At 39.2% G+C, this 15556-nt stretch overlaps 2 protein-coding genes across 6 annotated transcripts; one reads left to right on the top strand and one right to left on the bottom strand.

Annotated features, from left to right (window-relative positions):
- The first annotated feature begins 7173 nt into the window (after positions 1 to 7173).
- LOC108814335 (pyruvate dehydrogenase E1 component subunit beta-2, chloroplastic) lies at positions 7174 to 9764 on the top strand. Of its 2 annotated transcripts, XR_008934266.1 has the most exons (5): positions 7174 to 7408; positions 7528 to 7643; positions 7744 to 7778; positions 8592 to 9669; positions 9702 to 9764. XR_008934266.1 is itself a non-coding variant. In XM_018586886.2 (4 exons), the coding sequence occupies exons 1-4, from the start codon at positions 7315 to 7317 to the stop codon at positions 9562 to 9564; spliced, it is 1218 nt and encodes a 405-aa protein (XP_018442388.2). In that variant the 5' UTR covers positions 7174 to 7314; the 3' UTR covers positions 9565 to 9764. The 2 variants fall into 2 exon arrangements, 1 of the variants encoding a protein (XP_018442388.2); XM_018586886.2 differs by having other exon boundaries at positions 8592 to 9764.
- Positions 9765 to 13534: 3770 nt separating this feature from the next.
- LOC108851682 (nudix hydrolase 25) lies at positions 13535 to 15301 on the bottom strand. Of its 4 annotated transcripts, none has more exons than XM_018625147.2 (6): positions 15183 to 15301; positions 14752 to 14822; positions 14625 to 14675; positions 14231 to 14323; positions 14061 to 14155; positions 13535 to 13975 (listed from the first exon to the last, which is right to left on the bottom strand). In XM_018625147.2, exons 2-6 carry the CDS (start codon positions 14815 to 14817, stop codon positions 13753 to 13755), a joined length of 528 nt encoding a protein of 175 aa, XP_018480649.1. In that variant the 5' UTR covers positions 14818 to 14822; positions 15183 to 15301; the 3' UTR covers positions 13535 to 13752. The 4 variants fall into 4 exon arrangements, with proteins under 4 accessions (XP_018480649.1, XP_018480653.1, XP_056861434.1 ...); XM_018625151.2 differs by lacking the exon at positions 15183 to 15301 and adding an exon at positions 15044 to 15176; XM_057005454.1 differs by lacking the exon at positions 15183 to 15301 and adding an exon at positions 15044 to 15151 and having other exon boundaries at positions 14752 to 14819.
- Positions 15302 to 15556: the final 255 nt, after the last annotated feature.

Here is a 15556-nt window from a genome sequence, read left to right as displayed (position 1 = left end):
ATCGTATCAAACCAGGCCCTTGGGGCTTGTTTGAGACCATACAGAGCTTTGGTAAGTCTGCAAACATGGTTTGGCCTCTGAGGATCTTCAAATCCAGGCGGTTGATACATGTAGACAGGCTCAGAGAGTTCACCATGTAGGAATGCACTAGACACATCAAGCTGCCTTATGAACCATCCTTTCGCAATAGCCACCTCAAGCACTAGCCGAATTGTTGCAGTTCTAACGACTGGGCTAAATGTTTCAAGGTAGTCGACACCATCTTCCTGCTGAAATCCCTTCGCAACCAACCGTGATTTTAGGGATATGACTGTGCCATCAGGACCAATCTTCACTATAAACACCCACCGACTACTGACAATGTTCATGTCCTCTGTTATAGGAACAAGTTCCCATGTGTTGAGGAGATGTATCTTCGTCATCTCATCCATTACAGACCCATTCCACCCAGGATGCTTCATGGCTTCATCAATATTTTTAGAATTGCTGTAGAGTACTTTGGGGCCAAGAGAGCATAGCGAGTGTTTGGTTTGAGAATTCCAGCTTTCCTACGAGTCTGCATTGGATGAGTGTTGTTGACTGGTTGAGGCGGAGCTTCCTGTTGAACAACTGGTGGCTCTATATTCACCGGAGCAGCCTCTTGAGGAACAGGCTGTGGCTCTATGATCACAGGAGGAGCAGGTGGAGCTACTGCCGTTGTAGGAGGAGATAATGCTCGTGTGATCTGCTCTGACGGAGCCTTGTTGTCCATTGAGGTTGCTCTCTGCCATGCTTGAAGTATAGGAGTCTTGTATCGAGGCACTAGACTTTTGTATTGATCTTTGAATGGGAAACATTCCTCATCAAAGACAGCACTTCGAGTGATATAAACCTTTCCAGTGGGAGGATACAGACACCTATATCCTTTATATTGTGGAGAGTAACCCAAGAACACGCATTGCAGAGACCGTGGTTCTAGTTTGTGACTGGTGTAGTCTCTGAGGCAGGGATAGCAAACAGAGCCTATCACTCGGAGATGAGAGTAGTCAGGTTTCAGGCCAGTCAACTTGTGGAACGGACTCAGAGCTTCTTTGCCAACTGCAGGAAAAAGATTGCCTATATACGTTGCAGCATAGAACACGTCTACCCAGTACTGCAGAGGCATGTGGCTTTGGAACATCATCGCTAAGGAAAGCTCAAAGATGTGTCTGTGCTTATGTTCGGCAAGACCGTTATGTTGGGATGTGTAGGGGCAAGAGATATGATGCACAATGCCACAATCTTTCAACTGCTTCTTCATTCTCAGGTTAACAAATTCACCTCCACCATCGCTTTGAAATTGTTTTATTTTTCTTGAGAGTTGGTTCTCTATCATGTTTTGAAAGGCAACGAAGACTGAGAAGAAGTCGACTTTTGTTTCAGAGGATAAAACCAGGTGCAACAGGTGAACTCATCAATAAAGATAACATAGAATCGAAATCCTTGATTAGACATAACTGGTGATGGTCCCAAAGATCACAATAGATTCGATCAAGGGGACCGGAAACAAAAGACTCTGAATAAAAAAACTGCAAACTACTACTTTTCCCCATCTGACAAGGCTCACAAATCGGGGGGGGGGGGGGGGGGGGGGGGGGGGGGGGGGGGTTCTGCTCTTATTCATGTTGATCTCCTTGTTGTTGTAGAGTTGTTGAAGAATCCGCTGATTGGAGTGTCCTAACCGGTGATGCCACACTGACTCTGACGCTGCAACATTCCGGTTGGAGAAGTGAGCTTCAACCTGAGAATCCTTCAACACATAGAGGCCCTTACTGCGAGGCCCTGTTGTCACCACTTTCTGCTTATGCAGATCAATCACATACACAGATTTTGAGTCAAAGAACACACCACATGGGAAATCATCACACAGCTGAGAGACAGACAGGAGATTTTTCTTTATAGTTGGACAGACAAGAACCTCATTTAGAGTTAAGTTACATGTCTTTGAGGACAGTGTGGTGGAACCAACATGCGTAATAGGTAGGTACGCTCCATCACCAACCATCACGGCGTCAGATCCTTCGTAAGGGTGAGACTCTTGAAGGTTCTTAGCAGAGGAAGTGACGTGGTTAGTGGCACCGGAGTCAGGATACCATTCTTTGCCAGTCTCATCAATCAGCCGGAGAGTGGAGAAGGCTTCAGCTGGCTGATAGTTGTTGTCAAATCGGTTGTAACACTTCAAGGCAGTGTGACCAACACGGCCACATATCTGACAGCTAGGTCTATCTCCAGTGCTCGAGGTTGACTGATGTTGGTTGAAACCTCTACCCCGTGATGTGTATCCTCCTCTTCCTCGATATGGTCCAGATCTAACCACGTCCTCTGTGATTTGGGTTGTAAGCAGGGACGTTTGGCTTGTAAGCAGGAGCTTCAGGTTTCTGAACGTTGTACGCCAGGTGAGGAGTCGGAGTAGGAGCATCGTTGTAGGATTGAAGCTTAGCGTCAAAGCTTTGGACTTCTGAGACAACGTCATTAAAGGTTGGAGCAGGGAACTTAGAGAGCGAGCTTTGAATGACCGTTGCGATTGGGTCGTAGTCTCTACTCAGGCCATTCAGGAAGCCAAAGATTTTGAGAGATTCCTCCACCGGTTTGCCAATGGCGCTGAGCGGGTCACAAATGCTCTTGAACTCGCGACAGTAGACAAACAAGGTCTTGTCTTTCTTGGTGATTAACTGCAGGCTGCGTCTTAACGAGAACTCGCGGGACAAGGAACTCTTGTTGAAGTTTTCAGCTAGAGAGAGCCAGACCTCACGTGAGGTGAGCAAGGTGTGAACCAAGCCTAAGACTTCTTCCGATAGAGTCCCGAAGATCCAAGACAGAATAAGCTGATCTGTGCAGAGCTAAGCTTCGTACTGTGGGTTGGCTTCTTCTACGGTGACGTTGTCTTGGGTGACTGAACGAGTCGACGGTGGAGCTGGAACGGCTCCATTCACGAACCCTAAGATCTTCTGACTGGACAGGAGGGATTCGAACTGTGTCTTCCACAACAAGTAATTGCTGTTGGTAAGCTTCAACGTGACTGAACTAAGGATATGAACATTGCTAGGAAACAGGTAAGGGTTGAGGGGATCCGCCATTGATGGACCTGTTAAGGTGTCAATGGCTCTGATACCATATGAAAGTGGACAAACACACAATAGTTTTGACTGTAATACTTTCAACTTGATTATAATAGAGAGGTTACAATGGTTTATATAGAGAGCTATCGAACTTTCTAGATCTTAATTACAACAGCCTGTAAAGTGATTACTCAGCACAAAGGGATAAGAGCGTAGCATAACGGTTATGAACATGCGTAGCTGGCGTGGTCAGCATTGTCGTCTTCTCGTTTATCTTTGCCGTACTTTTCATTATCGTAAGTGCTCTGTTTTCAGAAGCAGAGTGTTGATCACACACTGGGCCTCTCTCCTGTCATTCCTTCTTGGGCTTGAGTATCATCGAGGCCCATATGCTTATGTTCTACAACAACTACATTTGGCGCCACAATAGGGTGTGAGTTCCTTTCTCTCATCATATTCAGTTGCATGTGTCAGGTCGTCTTGACATGCATGTAGTTCAACAGGTTCTTGATTGATTAGACTTTTGTTAGGTCGTTTTTCCTCTGGGGTCGAGTAAACTATCAGACCTTGACAAATGATTATGACCCATATTCAACAGGCCATTCCAATATAACTAGTTACTTAAATTATTGAGTCAATGGCATATTTGTTTGTGGTAAAGAAACAAACAAACTAACATCTTACGGATTTTTTTTTTTTGAGTAAGAAAATTGAGATTCGTGACAAAAGAAAAAAAGGTAAGAAAATTGAGTAAGAGCATCATTATCCCTAAACCCTTTAAAGGGTCTGTTGATTATTTTTTAATAGTTTTTAAAGTGTTAAAGTGAATTAAGAGACTTAGAAAAAAATTTGAACATTTAGGTGGTTTATTGCAAATCTCTAGATTATGGGTTCTTAAAAAAAATTATAAAACACTTTCATTGAGGAAGATTAGAATATTTGGATTTAGTCTGACCATTAAGCCTCACTGACCTGTTTACAAGCGATTCAATGCAACTAATCTCAAACAATGAATCTCTAACTAATGACCACTTACTACTGCTTGCTTGTTGCTATGGAACTAAAAACTCAGAATTACCTTTCGATTAAGAAGGAGCAGCAACCGACGATTGTTTTCATCGAGGAGACTCACCGGCGATTTTCTGAGTTGAGGAGAGGAAAGCAACCGAGAATCTTCGTCGACGAGAGCCAATCCAGATTTCTCGCCAAGGAGAGCCACCTGTCGTCCGTGACACACCGCCGAGATTCTTCGTCGAAGAGGAGAGCACCGAGGAGATTTTTCATGAAGGAGACCACCGAGTTTCTTCGTCAACTTCGACTTTTTTTTTTCCTCTCAACGTGTTTTTTCTTTCCTTTCAACACGTGTCCTACAGAAGACATTTCTTCTTTCGCATACACGTTTCTTCTTTCGCATACGTTCCTTGCCTTAATATCTATTTTTCTTTTTGTTTTAATTAGTAATTACCCTAAAAACTGCTTAAGAACCCTGCGATGAGGGTGCTCTAAGACACGAGAGTCATGAATAGTAGTAGCCGCGACTTGAAGATTGCTGGCTTCTCATGCGCCATTTAATTGATTAATTCTTTCATAAAAATCGTTTTCATTGCACAAAATAGTTTGATTACGTGCCTTAAAGTGGTCGGTTTTTAACTTAATCCCCTTAACCAAATCCAAAGAAAAAGAGAGTAGACGACGACAAACCTTTTTTGTTTGTCTGTTTATAAGTCGACGTATCCTTAGAAGCTAGATGTGCTAATCATATACCGACAATGTAGTGAACAAAAGCACGCTGGAAAAGTGGGCTGTAATCTAAATCTATCTTCTTCTTTTTTTTTGAACAAATCTATCTAACAATTTCAAATAACTAAAACAAAATAATTGGCTAGGCTACGGAGGCTGATTCAAAGAATCGAAAGCCGATTATAAGCTGCAGTTCCCACCAGTAAGTGTTCTGGATCCCAACAACCAGTTCCAATTTTGTTTTATTTTATTTGGATAGGGTTGTAAACCGGTTCCATCCCATATGAGGTGTGAACTTTAATGATGTCTCTTGTTAAATATCAAGGGCTAGGACGACTAATAAGAGCGAATTTATTAGAGGCTTTGCGACAGAAATTTTGAGAGATATTGAACTGCAATAATAGAAGCATCAGCCTTTTTTTTTTTTTTCGAAAAAGCATCAGTCTTTTTGGTGTAAAAGCTTATGTTATTTTGTTATATACAAGCATCTTCACAAATTCTCTTGTTAATTAATCCGAACTAAACATTAAATTTTCATTTTAGAATGAAGGATTCTTAGAAGACACTAGTATAAACTCGGAAAACAAAAATAGCACGAGCTTTTTAGAAAGCTAAAGAAAACAATTTTAAATTGGATTCCTGACTTATCTTCTAGATATGTAGCCGACATATCCGTTATGTGATAGGTACAATTAAAAAAAACCATTTTGAACTACGCACAGAAGTTCGCAACGTAATTTGTAGTAATACAGTCTTTTTAGAGCAAAGGGTATAAAGAATATCAAAATTGGTATAATATAACTTCAAACGCAGAATTATTTTGTAAGCTTAAAAGAAATGAAGTTACATTGAAGGCAGAGCCGTGCTCACCCTTAAAGAAAAGAGGCAATAGCCTCGGACCCCCAACTTTCTCATCTAATTTCAGAGTCCCACTTATTTTACTGACTCATTTCTTTTATACCTAAAAGAAATAAATTCGTAGAGGAAAAAATGTAAATAAACATCTTAAGTTTTTAACTTGAACAAATACCAAAATAAATTATGTTTTGTCTTTGCATGATGTTGCTAGAAGTATTTGTATTCATCTTATGCACGTGGTTGATTGCCTATATAAATATTGTTATCCACGTTTGAAGAAATAATGTTCTTCATTAGCTACAGTTTTCGTTGTCTTCATGTCTGATGTGTTAAATCATTTTCTTAACGTATTACCTATTAACTTACTAATTGTATTTCATAAATCTTATAGATTTTCCAATAGGTATCAACCAAGAAAATGCACAATCTACGTTGCTTGTTCTTGTTCCCTTCGGTCTCCACGGGATTAGGAAGGCATGTTTGGGAACCAATGCACAGTTGCTTGTTGATTTTAGTACTTCTAAGGTCTGTATCGTTACTGATAAGCCTCAGTTGCCCTATGATTCAATGGTTATTTTTCCTTTTTGTGATTCCTTCAACCAGAAATGCTTTTGAGCAGATCGGATTACAAGTTTACTGTAATCAAATTTTCATTACTTTAAGAATAATATCTACATCTTTAGCAAAAAAAAAAGAAAAAGAAAATACACTATCGCTTTTGAAAGATGATCTATCTATACTATTATTTGAAAAGTGATTTTAAAATTATTATATTTATTTATATATTATGTAGTTGATTGTTAATTAGAACTTATATACATGTGCATTGCATATACTTAGAGCTTACACGATCTTTAGCAATAAATACAATCTCAATGGGTTATGTTCATATCCAAAGCTTGGAGGTATTGTCAGTAGAAAACTGCACCCAAAATTAACAGTCATCATACTTCTTCTATAATCCAATCTACCACCATGAACATCGTCTTGATCATAAATTATATAATATGATACAATCAAGTTTTAAAGAATCGAATCTACAAGAACCAATGCTACATTAGAAGTCTGCAAAAGAAAAAAAAAATTCAAGCCAAGAAACCAAACCAAAACTGGACTGCGATCCGAATTGAATACTACTAACTATTTGTTTGACGGGCTTTATGAACTGTATTATTTATTACTGGGCCTGCTATATTTGAGGCCTATCCGTCCCAAAACCAAGACCAATGAAATGCTGCCATAGCTTAGTGAAAATTTAAATGTAGTTTAAGGTTTGGTCCAGGTAGTTAAGCGAACTCATCGTAATTCTCTACAAGCTGGTTCATAGATCAATTATATATTTTCACAGTTCAGATGTACACAAGTGTCACTGCGTCGCAAAAATAACACGTGTCATAATATACAGACATGAGATGACGTTGAAAACAAAGTAAAACATGTGGATTTGATCGCACAATATAACTCGGCCAAAATAAATAGTACAAATTTTATTCTTCGATTTCTCCGCTCGGCGTAACTCTTTTGTAGCTCCATTGTTCTGTTTTATACTAGTATACACTTCTGTAATTGCATAGCTATATAATTCCCTGTCCAATATTCCTAAAAATTTTAATTGTCCCGAGAGCTCCGTGGCAAGAAAATGTCAGCGATAATCCATGGAGCTGGAGCTGCTACGGCCTTGTCGACGTTTAATTTCAAGACACTCGTTGCTCCTTGTCGCACGAATATTCCAGGTCTGATTTCGAATTAATAAGCCTAGGATCGATTTGCATTCTTTCTGTTCCGTTCATATCTGTGGCGATTGAATTACCTGATTTGCAAGATCTTAGCAGTTTGGTTTGTTTCGATGCAGGGAGGAGCAAGAGATGCATTGTCGCTGCTGGATCTGATGATGATGCGAGTAAGAGCTTTGGTTCTTCTATCCTCACCGTTCGTCACTCTCAGAAACTGATTGCTAATGCTGTCGCGGTATGCGTTTTTTTTTTTGTCTGTGGTTATTTAGGGTTTCTCCTTTAAATCTGTAATGATTCACGTTTTTTTTTTTCCTTCTTCTCATTCTGTTGTGTAGACGAAGGCCGACATGTCTGCGACCACTGGTACTGGGTACGTTTTGCAAATTTGGAAATCTGGTTTTACTTAAAATTCAATTCTCTTGCTTGAACATAAGTATGACATGCTGATTAAAGGATATATATATATATATATATATATATATATACTTGCTTGAACAAATCTCTCATTGGATCTTTTGTTAAACAAAAGTGCCTTTTGGTTTAAAAACATAGATTGCATGTCAATGGGAATCGAAGTTGCTAGTTTTAAGTACTCTTGTGCTATTCTTTTTTGTGCATCCTGGCCAGTTATAGATTCGAATAAATTCTCTCTTGACTTGGAAAGGGTGAGTTATAGGTATCCCAGAGACATTGGTTTTCAAATCCATAGTTTTACTTGGTAATGATTGCATTCTTTCTTTTACTAATCTTCCCACTGAGTCATGTCTTTGTTTGTGTTGAATTGATCAGGCAAGATGTTTATAGGTTGAATATATATTTTACATCAAAACATTTATCTTATTTCTGATATATCCCTTGAAAATTTTCAGCTCTACTGTAATGGCATACCACTATAAACAAGTTTCGCATAACTGATTTGTCTTTTGTGTTACAAATACAGATTCAAGCGGCTTTCCATCTTATTACTATACGCTCTTTTGTTCCATCCTCACATATTCACATAAACTCATTGGTTTCACCACCTATGCATATTTTTTTTATTGTCACTGATACCGCATTTCCTGATCTACTTCCACTAGAGTCCAATGTTTCCATACTCATATTTTAAACATGAAATCTTAATTAATGTCTTTTCCGCCACAACACAGAGTCTAACCAATTTGTTTGTCTTATGAACTTGCAGACATGAACTACTCCTTTTCGAAGCTCTTCAAGAAGGTCTAGAAGAAGAGATGGACAGAGACCCACATGTATGCGTCATGGGCGAAGACGTTGGCCATTACGGAGGCTCCTACAAAGTTACCAAAGGCCTCGCTGATAAATTCGGCGACCTCAGGGTTCTCGACACTCCCATTTGTGAAAACGCCTTCACCGGTATGGGCATTGGAGCCGCCATGACTGGTCTTAGACCCGTCATCGAAGGCATGAACATGGGTTTCCTCCTCTTAGCCTTCAACCAAATCTCCAACAACTGTGGAATGCTTCACTACACATCTGGTGGTCAGTTCACCATCCCTGTCGTCATCCGTGGTCCCGGTGGAGTGGGACGCCAGCTCGGTGCTGAGCATTCGCAGCGGCTAGAATCTTACTTCCAGTCCATCCCTGGGATCCAGATGGTTGCTTGCTCAACTCCTTACAATGCTAAAGGCTTGATGAAAGCCGCCATAAGAAGTGAGAACCCTGTGATTCTGTTTGAGCACGTTCTGCTTTACAATCTTAAGGAGAAGATCCCTGACGAAGAATACATCTGTAACCTTGAAGAAGCTGAGATGGTTAGACCTGGAGAGCATATTACCATCCTCACTTACTCCCGGATGAGGTACCATGTGATGCAGGCGGCTAAAACGCTGGTGAACAAAGGGTATGACCCTGAGGTTATCGACATCAGGTCGTTGAAACCGTTTGATCTTTACACGATTGGGAACTCGGTGAAGAAAACGCACAGGGTTTTGATAGTGGAGGAGTGTATGAGAACCGGTGGGATTGGAGCTAGTCTTACGGCTGCTATTAATGAGAACTTTCATGACTATTTGGATGCTCCGGTGATGTGTTTGTCTTCTCAGGACGTTCCTACACCTTATGCTGGTACTCTTGAAGAGTGGACCGTGGTTCAACCGGCTCAGATCGTGACAGCCGTTGAGCAGCTTTGCCAGTGAAATTTAAATTGTTATCCGGTGAACACCCATTATTTACCATTTACCTCTCAGTTTCCTTTCTCTTATCTTTTAACTTAGTTCTTTAAAATTTGTCTAAGTGGTTTGGTTTTGTTAAATGTTTTTTTTTTTTGCTAAAGGTTTTGTTAAATGTTTGTTGTCCCTTTTGTTGCGTCTTGAAATATGTTTTCGTTTTCGTTTAATTTATCTCCCACTTTTGTTTTTTCTTAACCTCAGGTTTTTCTTTGCCTTTAGCTATAAAAACAAGTTATTATGTTTTAAATTCGTCTAAAGATTTCGAATTAAAGGCATTTTCATCATGGAATACAAAAAATTGTTTAGATTTGACTAAGTCTGGGATTCTGCCCCGAACCGATTGGTCCGACCCGAACCGAACCGAGATTTAGGGTGATCGGTTATTGTCCGGTTCATAGAGAGGAACCGATCGGCAAAGCTTTTAAAATAAATCGGTTTTGTCATCGGTTCGGTTCGGTTCTCTATAACCGAATGGATAACCGAAAAATTAACCTAACTATATATACCTAATCTAAAACAGAAACCTAACCTATCGACAAATCTAAAATCTTATTCGGCGTAACCTAATCGCCTCTCCTAATCTCTCTTCCTCAAACATCTCCTAATCTCTCTTCCTCCTAATCCAGAGACTCCATAGTCCATACCATCTTCCCTGCTTCTTTATGTCATCTCGAGTACAAGGTGACAAGGTTAGTTCTCATGTCTCCTCTTCTCTCTGAGTTTCTGTATAAATCTCTATAAATTTCATTTAGAGATTGTGATTTTGTGTGGTAATAGAAACAGATGTCGGATTGTTAAATAATATTGTTGTGAGTTTCAATTATATTTTGGTTTTAGTTTTGTTAATTTTGTTAAATAATATTGTTGTGATTGTTTTGTGTTATCTAAATTTCTAAAATGTTTATCTTTTGATTGTAGATGTCAGCTTGTGAAGATAACCATGAGTTCTTTGGAGAAGACAATGAAACTGATGTCGATCAAGGAGGTGGAAAGAAACGATCTGCTTCAGAGAGGTCAAGCACTGATCTGCCTCCTGCTGCAAAGAAAAAGCAAGCCCACCGAGCAGACGTCTGGCAACATTTCATTCAAAGAGAAGATGATCCAAGCATCAGCAACTGCCGTTACTGTGGCCAAGCGATTGGATGCGACTCCAAGAAGAGTGGGACAAGTGCGATGAAGAATCACATTGGTCGATGTAAGATGTTCCAAGTTTACAACGAAACTGGAAAACAGCAGGTGCTAAGTGGAGACAGTAGTGGTGTTTTGACAACCGTGAAGTATGATGCGGCTTTGTTCAGGAGATCAGTGAACGAGATGATAGTGCTGAACGAGGAGCCATTCTCTTTTGTCGAGTCTGAAGGGTTTAGGAGGTTCTGTCACAATGTCTTGCCGATGTACACAGTTCACTGCAGAAGAACAGCGACAGAAGACATTTTTAAAATGTTTATGGTGGAGAAAGCTAGGTTGAAGAAGTTGTTTACTGATGAGAAGCAGAGAGTATCTTTTACCACAGATATTTGGGTGGCTCCTACGACATCATACAGCTACATGGTCGTCACAGCTCATTGGATTGATAGGAACTGGGTGATGCAGAAGCGGATCATCAGTTTCAAGCCTGTCACAGATCATAAAGGTGAAACTATTTCTGAGCATTTGAGTTTGTGTATGTCTGATTGGGGTATAGATAAGGTCTTCACGGTGACAGTAGACAATGCTAAGGCAAACGATAAGGCTCTACGACTGTTTGCAGAAACCTGTAGGGGGATAGGCCCGAATGCATTAGTTAAGGATGGTTCTATGATGCATATGCGTTGCTGTGCACATATTCTCAACTTGATCGTTAGGGATGGGTTAGCTGAGGTCAAAGAGAGTGTCATGGCTATTAGAAACGCGGTTAAGTATGTGAGATCATCGGGTGCAAGGTTGAAGTCGTTTCAGTTGCGGGTGCTTACAGGAAATGTTAGTAGAGGGAGCTTATCTTTGGATTGTATAACTCGCTGGAACTCCACCTATCTCATGTTGTCTGCTGCTCTGAAGTTCAAGGTTGCGTTTGAGAAGCTCAAAGCCGAAGACATGCTGTATAATGATTATTTTATGGAGTTAGAGGAGAATGGACAGAAACGGGTTGGACCTCCTACTTCAGAAGGGTGGGAAGAGGTGCAGAGGTTAGTGAAGTTTCTGAAAATCTTCTTTGGTTGCACCTTGGCGTTCTCAGCATCCAAGACAGTCACATCTACCATTTGTTACAATGAGATTGTGATAATAGAGAGGAACTTGATTGCACTGAGCAATAGCAGAGATGGGGTTCTACAGATTCAAGCAAGGGAGATGAGAAACAAGTTTGAGAAGTACTGGGATGGACTTTTCAATATGAACCCGCTGGTCATCATTGCAAGTGTGTTCGATCCAAGGAACAAGATGCAGTTTGCTTCTATCTGTTTTGATAAGCTCTATGGTAAGGATAGTGTGGAGAGTGCTCATCTCAGAACCTCAATAAGAACACTGATGAAATCGTTATATGAGGAGTATGTGAGCAACCTTGTCCCTCACTCTCAAGGTGATAGTCAGAACAACCTTGTCGATTCTGTGGAAGGTGAAGTTGGAAACCTGTTTGATATTTCTGATGATGATGATGAGGACTATGAGAGCAGAGATTCTTTGTATTCAGAGATGGTTTCAGAGGCAGCATATGAAGAATCCAGTACTGAGCTCGATATTTACTTGCTGGAAAAACCAATACCAAGAAGAACAAACAGTCTCGGATTAGACACCAGTGTGTTATCTTGGTGGAAGAAAAACTCTTGTAAGTTTCCAGTCTTGTCCGAACTAGCAAAGGATGTACTAGCCATCCAAGTCTCCTCTGTTGCTTCTGAGTCAGCGTTCAGTACGAGTGGTAGGATTTTAGATCCTTTTCGTAGCTGTCTGACTCCATACATGATTGAAGCTCTTGTCTGCTTACAACAGTGGCTTCGAAACAACATCCAGGCTGAGAAGGTTTCAAGCTTGGTTCAGATGTTTGCAGAACTGGATTTTCAAGAATCATTAGGTAATCATTTTAATTCTTAAGTCTTATTTTTTTTAATGCTCAGAGTCCTAAGTTCTAACTGCATTTGATATTATGTAGAGTCTTTGGAAATTTCTGGTGAATCTGATCATTAAAGGTAATCTGTTGCTCTCTCTGATTTGTATTATTAAAAGAAATTACATGTCTTCTTACTTCATGAACATGTTACTTGTAGGTTGGAGTGGCTTGGAACTAGGAAGATTCAAAACTAACTTACATATCTCTCTATTTTGGACAACATCCTTTTGAACTTAATGAATCTATATATCTTTCAAACTTTGATCTTTGATCTTTAGAAAAGAGATATAGATTCAGATTGTTGTCTTTTTTTGTGTGTTTTCATGATTGAGCTTGATCTCTTTTGGATGTTTAAACTCGGTTGTAAGTTGGTTTTGAGGTTTTTTTTTTTTTTTTGTTGATTGCTTGGTTTAATTGATTTGGCAGGTGAAAACAGAGCCATAACCGTGTAAACCGGAGATAACCGATACCCGAGATGAACCGAAAATATCCGAAATAACCGATTGACCCGTTTTTTTTTTTTTTAAATGATTTTTCGGTTTTTTCGGAAATTAATTAAATTCTATAATTAACCGATATCCGAACCGAACCGAACCGATTTTAAATTCGGTTTTATTCGGAAATTGATTCCGAAAATCCGGATAACCGATAACCGAAAAATCGGTTCGGTTCGGTTTCGGAAAACCGAAATCGCAGGCCTAGATTTGACCATTTGTGTTCCAAGTATTGTTATAACGGATACGAAAAATACTGCTAAAATAAATCAATAACACAAAAAAATACACAGAAATTTAACGTAATTTTTTATTAGAGATTAAATATAAATGTAAATACATTAGGATTACAAAATACAAGTATATAAACATGTACTATTGAGAATATTCTTAACCTTTGAATTCCTTACACTTTGGTGGTTATAATAAGTTACAAGGACATACACAAGTCATTCCTTTTTGCAGATCCAGACCAAGACTTTATTACAATAAAACCCTCAAGTTAAACCAAAACCTTCTAGTACCAATAACCAATTTACAAAATGAACACAAAGCAAAAGACAAACATTGGTTTCCTTATCACCACTTGGCAGATTTACATTTAGCAGCTCTTCCTGGATCATTCAAGTAAGAACCAAAAGTCTTTATGACTTGTTCATACGTTGGCCTTTTGTAATCGACTGCTTGCTCTACCACTTCTTCCGGTCTCGCCCATTTCCACTCCGCAAACTCTGAATCCGCTTCATTGTTAGCTAGATTGATCTCTCTTTCGTCCTCGTCGTTTATCAGTCTCACTAGAAACCTGTGTAGATTCAGAAACATTGAGCCATTCTTTTCTCTCTTCTTGCAAACACTTTGAACCTAATTAAATGGTATTGAAGACTAACCATTTCTGCGCTTGACCATGCCATTCACCGCCCCAGAGACGGTTAACTTTTGCTTTTACTGCAGGTGGGAAATCATTTGTCAACCAATTTGGAACCTGTTTGAGAAGACAGAAAGAGAATCATTGGTGAATTTATTGTCTTTAGCAAAACTCTTAGTAAAGAGTAGAGACCTCAGCGATGATTGCAGCTGAAACGACTCCAGTTTCTTCTTGTAACTCTCTCATGGCTGCTGACTTTGGATCCTCTCCATCTTCAATGCCTCCCTGTAAGTGTAACATCTCCGGTTTAGTGAGCTTTTAAAAACATTCAGAGCATTGAAGGTTTTCAAGAAATGTTCAAGACTCTCTCAGTGCGTTAAGTTAAACCGATCTAGAAGCATGTTGTCAAGATGCTTTATATCATGATTCATGACCAATCAATTTCCACTATAATGTTGTTTAAACGTTTAGTAACATGCTACAGTTACTTCTAAGAACATTATTATAACACCATGAATATTTAGATTACGATACATAAGAGAAGAGAACAACAGATTAGGAAACGGAAGTGAGTTATTAAACACACCTGTGGCATCTGCCATGCTCCAGGAACATTCAATCTTGAAGCTACAAATACCTGAGAATCATGCATAATTTGTAATAGTCATCATATAAACTCAGGTTCATTTAATAAGCGATGGTTGAAATGTTACCAGATTATCCGAATTGATTAGACAAACACCAACATTGGGACGATAACCAGGTGGTAGATTCTCCATCTCCGCTGAAATCAACAAGAGTTACCACTTTATGCGTAATTTAACAGGAGATTATATGGTGTATATTACAAAAAAATTAATTTTAGTTGGTTATACTGTTCTCAGTCTTGCAAATCCAGAAAATATTTTTACGTTACTACAAATAATCAAAAGGCAGGTGAAGAGATTTCAATAATTAACAGATCATATGATTTCTGAAGAGCTCTTTAAATAAAACAAAACTTACTCTATTGTTCTACTTACGGATCGAAGAAAACAGACTAGAAGCAATCTTGTCGAATCTCCAAGAACCAGAACACTTATGAACAGAACCAACAAATCTAAAACGTAATAGATCTAAAGATACAAAAATCAAGCCAACGAACCTTTAGTTTTTTTTTGGAGCTTTGACTTCGCTAAAGCAGGAGAAAAGTTTTTAACGAAAGGAAGCTACAACGAAGAACATGTGTTTGTCAGTGTGTGCTTTTCTTTCAAACAAAACCAACACGTATAGCTTTTTTACACTATTATATATGGAGAATTGGATTCGGTCTTCCAAACGATGGCGTTTTACTTGTTTCGGCCTCTTCCTTTTCTGTTCTGTCTGACTATTTGACATCTTTATTTTTAACTGTAGATGTTGGGCGGGACCCACCGACGACTTATTTAACTCAAATATAGCTGCCACGTGTATTATGTAAAGACAGACATTAATTAAAGGTTTGGTATAATATTTACTCTTTTCATTTCATTTTAATTA

This window comes from Raphanus sativus, chromosome 1, assembly GCF_000801105.2.
Source record: "Raphanus sativus cultivar WK10039 chromosome 1, ASM80110v3, whole genome shotgun sequence".
NCBI lineage: Eukaryota > Viridiplantae > Streptophyta > Magnoliopsida > Brassicales > Brassicaceae > Raphanus > Raphanus sativus.
The sequence above is the reverse complement of the archived record's forward strand: the minus strand, read 5'-3'. Positions and strand labels throughout refer to the sequence as shown.